The sequence below is a fragment of the Hibiscus syriacus genome, unplaced genomic scaffold (genome assembly GCF_006381635.1).
Source record: "Hibiscus syriacus cultivar Baekdansim isolate YM2019G1 unplaced genomic scaffold, ASM638163v2 tig00011079_pilon, whole genome shotgun sequence".
NCBI lineage: Eukaryota > Viridiplantae > Streptophyta > Magnoliopsida > Malvales > Malvaceae > Hibiscus > Hibiscus syriacus.
The window spans coordinates 1,183,702-1,191,065 of NW_024062242.1; the positions used below are offsets into that span (position 1 = coordinate 1,183,702).

The 7,364-nt window shown below is 35.0% G+C and overlaps 1 protein-coding gene across 1 annotated transcript in view; it reads left to right on the forward strand.

Annotated features, from left to right (window-relative positions):
- The window catches only part of LOC120204611 (DENN domain and WD repeat-containing protein SCD1), a 30,909-nt gene that overhangs the window by 21,109 nt on the left and 2,436 nt on the right, over positions 1-7,364 (forward strand). The window contains 15 exon segments of the mRNA XM_039204674.1: positions 194-269; positions 405-478; positions 557-607; positions 926-980; positions 983-1,051; positions 1,054-1,081; positions 1,333-1,380; positions 2,913-2,970; positions 3,063-3,146; positions 5,702-5,960; positions 6,054-6,149; positions 6,152-6,214; positions 6,217-6,242; positions 6,948-7,012; positions 7,126-7,249. Of these exon segments, the coding sequence (XP_039060605.1) occupies positions 194-269; positions 405-478; positions 557-607; positions 926-980; positions 983-1,051; positions 1,054-1,081; positions 1,333-1,380; positions 2,913-2,970; positions 3,063-3,146; positions 5,702-5,960; positions 6,054-6,149; positions 6,152-6,214; positions 6,217-6,242; positions 6,948-7,012; positions 7,126-7,249 (1,176 nt within the window).

Consider the following 7,364-nt stretch of genomic DNA (forward strand, 5'->3'; position numbering starts at 1 on the left):
AAATGAAATCCATAGTAAAAAAACAGCAGTTCTCTTCTTCTTTTTTCATGAATTTTTATTTTTCTAACAAGATGGGGAAGAAGTTGGTTTGCATGCATTATAATGTCAAGCTGATCACTTTAGTTGTTATGGTGATCTTTCGTCATCTTCTCATATTTTTAAAATAAATTTTGTGCTTTTCTCCTTTTAACAGGGATTATGGCTACGTCTTCTGAAATTGGAAGCAGGGGAAGATCCACTTTCATCATTTGAATATGGCACAATCCTGGGTATGTTTCTGGAACAGCTAAAATCTAATTGGTAGTTTAGGCTGATATGTTATGTTGGCAGTTGAGAATTTTTTATATGCTTCCATTTTCCAAGATATTTGCAAAGTAACAGCAATATGTGCTCTAATTTTGCAGCTTTGATTGAATCGGATGCAGAGGGAATTGGTGGTAGTGGTTTTGTTGAGTGTATAAGAGAGCACATAAATTCAGTATGTATAGCTATAAGAAACATACCCTTATTAACTGTTTTAGTGCACTAGTAACTTTATACTGGATTTTTTGCTCAGGGATGGCATGGTCAATTGACTGAAGAACAGTTTATAGCTGTGAAAGAATTGGTATGTTTATGCAAAGTGTTACTGTTCTTGGGTTTCAATAGTGGGTGTAGTTATTCAGGTTTAACCAGTTTTCTTTCTCATTTTTTCTTTTCCACTAAGTAATGATTTTCAGAATTTGAGTAATTTAAGAATCATAAACATGATTAAATTTAGATAATTTTGTTAATGACCAAGATTGTTCACTAACTTCCTTTAAGCTGTTTTCTTTTACTTTCTGGTCTGTTTCTTTTAACGTTTGATGTTCATCTTGTAATAATGCTTTCTTCTTTAAATGTTCTTTTTTCTCCTTTTTCTGAATATGTTAATGCACAATTTCAGCTCAAAACAGCTATCAGTCGTGCAACCTCTCGGAATGATGTTTTGACTATTAGAGATGCCTGGAAGTGTCTGCTGAGATGTATAAGAAAGATGCTAATAATGTTCCGGACTATGTTCAGCGCCATCTTTTTCTCTGTCTATATGGGAGGAGTTACGGTATGTACAACTGGTTATTACGCTCTTGGCTTGAGTTTTATGGTCATTTTCACTTTTTGCAAGTTGGATTTTCTATAAATTGAAAGCTAAACCAGTTATGCTATACAATATTACTTTTAGAAGTGGTATTTGTTCTTCCAAAATTTAGATCATTGCTTTATCCTTCATTTGCCTTAGAGAACTCGAGTTAGTTCTTGGGGTTCTGTACCAAAATACCTTAATCTTATATAACTAAGACAAGGTTCTTTCAGGTTTTGGGAAGGATATTTCGACCATCTTCTGGAGCAGTCGTCTAACAAGTAAGTTGATAAATTTAATATTTTTTTAAATTAATTTCTGAAACGTTATATTTTGGATTATTGTTATTGTTATTGTTATTGTTAGAATCAGCCCTGTGAAAATCTTGTTTGTTTAAGAGTCTTTTATGATAAGAAAGGATAAGTCTTTGGAGTCTTTGTAATCTCCATCTCTAGATAGAATTTTATCTTTAGCAGAAAAGTCCTATTAGAAGTCAGCAACTCGGTTTATTTAAACTATTGTTCTCTCCTAAATTCAATGATCAGATTTCTCTTTCATTTCCTCTTTTATTCTTTCCATCTCCTTCGTTTTATTTCCTTGGATTATAACAGTTGTGTTCATGAAATATATCTTTAAGTTTGATATATTATTCATATATAATAATATGTTTGAACTTTGGCTGCTCATGGAACTCATTCTGTTTTTGAAGGCGTTTTGGAAGAAAGCATAGTGGATTTATTTTGCATTGTAATTTTTGTTGTGGGTTTCACTGAGTTCGTTTTGAGATCTTTTCACTTTTCAGCTTGATTGCAACTTCCATTTGTTCCATTCATTAGCATTTTGTAGCTAGCGTGACTGTGCGAATATATGTAAGAATTACTACTTTATCTGAGATAATAACACTAGTGACTTCTAGTGTTTGTGTTTGTTTGAGGTTATGCTAGGTAAAACACTTTTACTGATACAATCATACAATCTTTTTTTTTTTGATAAAAATATGGAGGCCTCATTAAAACCCCCCTTCATAACCTTCATGCTAGCAGTAACATGAAGGACATTGGAAGGAGGAAAAGAGTGCCTCAAGAATCTATTAATAGAGCACTTATCACATAACCTGTTTCTTCCCTTAAAAAAGAGCAGACTAGCTCCTTTAGGCTCTTTCCCTGATGTATATTTGCTCAGTATCTGTTTTTCCTACATCAGGTAATGTTGGTGTTTATCTATGCTTTCTATTGCTGATTTATGCTTTCTACGACCCATGCCTAATTGTTGCATTAGACTATTAGAATAAATGTGCCGAAATAATTCTTTTCCTTCAATTTTAACCCCCCCAAAAAAAAGAAAAAAGAAAAAAGCTTTTCCTTCAAAAATAATGAAGAGAAACAGTTATGGCGTTAACTTATTGTCAAAGATGACCATGAAATAAGTTATTAGTTCAAAAATACCTGGATGATTCTTGTGAAAAATGACAGAGAACTTGGTGCAACATACCCCAAAGAAAATTACTAGAATTTTTTTTTTCATATATGCTTGATTTTTTCTGAATTTCATGCAATTTCTCTTATTAACAAGGATGAGTTTCTGGGTTGTATCCTTATCTCTTGTCATCTTTTTTTATTTCTTTATCCTACTTACTCTAGAATCATATCTGGTCATACTGTCCGTTGGTTTTTCATTATGTTCCATCAAACCCGCTATTTCCCATGCATATCTGCTGAACCAGTTATATGGGACTTTGTATTAGTTTCTCTCTTATTAATGAAGTCTTAAACTGGAAACTAATGCCCATCTATTTTGGTTCTTTTTTTCTCAGATCTGCCAATTATGCAACTTCGGTGACAGCACAGCTAATTGTGCTAGCTATGCACATGGTAGTTTGTTTTATAATTTTGAATCCATCTCTGGCACTTGCGTTTTGTTTCCAAAGCTGTAAGCATTAACAATACTATATGTTAACTTGAAGGCTGGGCTGGGACTTCCTGATAACGATGCCTGGTACATTATTGAAACAATAGCAGAGAGAAACAATATTGGATATAAGTTGCTAGTAAGTAAATCTTCTATTCTGTGGTGTGTTATTATGATTGACAATGAAGTACATGGTTGATAGTAGTGTAGTGCCCCCCCCCAAGAAAAAACAAACAAACAAACACATGAATACTTTGTGATTATCTCACAGCCTGATTTGATTATTTTTGATGTATTACTTGATCTAAGAATCCTTTCTGCTTTAAGTTTCCACTAGTTTCTCACGTGATATATTACCATTCAAGGAGTAGATGCTCTGGGGATTTTTTGTAGTGCTCAAAAAGATAAACATTTTCTCTATGCCAGAGCTGATATTTTACATCATGAACTTGAGCATAATCAATTCTTGCATAAGGCAACATTTGGTTTTAGATCTGAGAGCTCCCTGTATTCCCTTATTCTGTATGTGACATAAAACGGATGAGGAACCCCAAACCAAAAAGAAAAGAAAAAACAGATCCCTCTCTTGCAGACTTTTTTATCAGCATGTTCACAAAAGTTTGATACAAAGTTGGCATCCTCCCCCAGCAGATTTTTACAAATTTAATGTTGATGGGACTGTTAAGTATGATGGGTTGGCTGGTGGAATTGGAGGTATTTTGAGAGACTGTAACAGTCTCATTTTATCGACTTTCTCTGTTAGTGTTGGTCCAGGCCCTCCTCCTTTGGCTGAGTTGAAAGCTATTAAGAAAGGCATAGACATTTTTCTATCATCAGATTGGGCTGTGAAGGGAAGACTGATCTTAGAAAGTGACTGCAAATCTGCAGTAGACTGGATTTGTTGCCTAATTCTGCTCCTATTTCTTCAGTTCCCTTGTTTTGGATATTGTGTCATTAGTTTTAGAGAGGGCAGTTATTATTAGATTGATTCCTAGGGGCTGTAATTGGGAGGCCGATAAATTAGCTAAGGACGGGATCAGTTGATTGTAAGGGTGTCTTTCTAGGGAGCTTTAAGGATTTGAGTTTTAATCTGCTGCCCTAAATGTATTGGTGTATTTTATTGTAATAGTTACTATATTTAATAAATTCAGGCACTCTTTTTCTCCTTCAGCTAGTTTCTCTTTTCTAGAGTAAACTAAGAGGGAGGTTTTTAATGAGGCCTACTATTCCTATAAAAAAAAAAGAAGAAAAAACAGATGAGTAATTGTTGATCAGTGTCCCATAACTTTATAGATATGAGTTCATCTATTTAGCTTCTGTCAGTTCTAGTTGCAAAGGCTCCACTAATCTGCTGACAGCACCTTGATCAGACACTGCTTTGTCATGGAATAAAAGGATACTGAATATGGTTTTCTCTAAACATCTGTCCTTCATAAACCCTTCCCACTTAATTCCACTTTCCCTGCCAAGTTCATAGTCAGTTTAAAGGGAGATTGAAACCTTTTAGCTCATTAAAGGGATACTGAAACCTTAGGACTCTTTAAAGAGAGATTCAAATCGCTTTACGGTTTTTGATAGAAGTTCTGCATAGCATTTAATTATTTCATATGGCCCTTTAAATAAGGACCAGTCTTATTACATAAATAGAAAACCTATTCTAGAAGGGAAATAAATCAACTGAAATAAAAAAAAAAGTCAAGAAACTTAAGGAAAGTAAAAGTGTAATCTAAGCCTTAATTAAAGAACCCAAATTTAACATTGTTCTTGAATTTAATTTTGATTTCCATCTAGCACTTTTTCTCTCCTCCATGCAATATTCCTCCAGTTTGACTTTTAAGGTTTCAACTTGTGCGGAAGTACCCCTTTTGCACAAGCTAGAAGTCAGTACTTTTCTCAAACGCACGCTTTCTCATTTCTATGGCCCATAATTGTGCCATGCTTAGTATATAAAGGTGAAAAATCACCTCATAGTACATTTGCTTTACTTTCACACAGAAGACACTCTAGTAATTGAAAATAATTTCCATGTGATTTGACATGCATTACCTTTAACTAATTGTACCTTATGAATTGTGTACAGTTAGTTAGGTACCATTTCTTTATGTGTTGATACTCTTTTGTACATAACCACTAAATTGGCATCTTTGACCATCCCATTCACAACTCATTTTTCTTGAAAGGTAAATTTCAGCATATCTAACTTGGTTTTTGGTAATTGGAATGAACTTGTTTTCTTTCATTTGTTGTGTGGTTGGGTGATGTGATGAGGAAGTTGGAAAATTGTTTTTGGAAGATAATGTTTATGAATGATTAGTGAATGCTGTCCTATTAAGCTTGCGAGCTAATGCATATGTTTTAAAAGTTTAGACTTGGAACTACCTTAGCTGTACTTTACTACTGGGATAGGAACTCGTAGTGGCTCATTCTTCCTTATTAAGTGTGCCAGCTCAGTATGAAGAATAATTATTATGCTGTGACATGTATGGAATTCAGTTTTAGTTTGCTCAACTCTCTCTCCTTTTAACATCTCGTACTCTCTCGCTCTGGTTTGAAGCACTTTGTTTATGTTGGATTTGAAGCTTCTGACTAGTAATCATTTGGTCCATTCCTGGCCTGATTGTCCATGGAACTCTTTTTAAAAAAAATAAAAAATAAATATATTTGCTGAATTGATGGTCCCCCATTATGTTTCAGATAAAACTCAGAGGACTTCTGTCACATATTGAGCAACTTCGTATCAATTACTGGGGCGTCACATCTGTGAAGCCACAGTCAGTATTGCCTCCTGGATTGCAATCCCCACGTGTAAAGGATGCTGTGGATGAGAATCAGCAACCTGTAGAGGCTTCTGGTGTTGGAAGGAGTTGGGTGCAGAGCATGTTCAGTAGGGATTCAGCATCAAGAACAAACTCATTTAGTCGTGTTCGTAAATGGGCTTCTGATGGTGCTGCAGGTAAATCTTTTGTTAGCATTAGATGCCTAGAGTGTTCTATATTGAGGTCATGGACCCAATATTTTCATGGCTCGTTATCTTTTAACTGATCAGAGAATGGGAATGCACGCAAACAAGATTTGTCTGCTGCTGGGCCGAAGAAAACACAAACCAATGTTCGCATATTGAGGGGTCATAGTGGTGCTGTTACTGCTTGCATTGTGTAACAAGAAGAGAGGTGTGGGATCTTGTGGGTGATCGTGAAGATGCTGGTTTCTGTATAGTGGAAGCACTGACTGTACAGTGAGTGGCTATACCTCTTATTTTATATATTGAATCACATAATTCAGGTGCTACATTGGTGGTGTTTGCTTTTAAATGATGAAGTAACAGGATGGGGATTCCCTCCAATTTTCTGGCTTGGTTCTATTGTGCTCTTCTGGCCTTTTTTATCCAACATCTATTTTCTAAAATAGGAAAAAAGGATCATACTTTGGCTGGTTTAGTCTTCAAATGATAGAAGTTAATATAGTGTTTGTAAGTCTTGGTTATGTTTCTCTAAGAGTGTTTCCATTGTTCATCTCACTCTTTAATTGTTCTGTTCTTCCCTAACTTGCATCATGTTCAGATTGAGGGACCCTAGTTCTTTCTGTACAATCTTGTATTTTGATTGTATCCTAAGAGTTCATTGGTTGGTTTTTCAACTAAACAAAATGTCACTACATCACTAGAGAATTCGGATTCTTGGACCTTCTGTGGAACTTAGTTACTCTTGTTAATTCCATCATCTTCATATCCATATGATATGATATGGTATATCTAGGACAGAGTTGTTTATGTTATCTGAAATTGTATTTGATAAATTACTAGTGTCACATGTGTAAGGAATATGCCTTGTGTTCTTCTTTGTCTCTATGAAATATTGCTTCATTTTCTGGAGCAAGTATTATGATTGCTCATTTTTGTTGAGTTCAACAGTTTTACGATGTGGGTTTATAACTTGTCCAGGTTAAGATTTGGGATCCTAGCCTTCGTGGTTCTGAACTTCGGGCAACTTTGAAAGGACATACAAGGTCTCTGTTATTTGATATTTAAACCCTTTTACTGGTCGTTCTTTTCACTAAAATGATTTTTTTTTACTTGTTCAGAAGTTTCTTTAACATTTCCCACAACTCTTGCTATGCAGAACTGTCCGTGCCATTAGTTCTGATAGAGGAAAAGTTGTATCTGGTTCCGATGATCGGTCTGTTATTGTATGGGACAAGCAAACAACCCAGTTGCTGGAGGAACTAAAGGGTCATGATGACCAGGTTTGCTTGTTCATAACATCCTTGAGTGGTAACTGGGTTTAAGTCTGAAATGGACCATTTTAAGGAATGTGTAACTGGTGAATACAAATTTTACTGCAGCAGTTAGTATTATGGA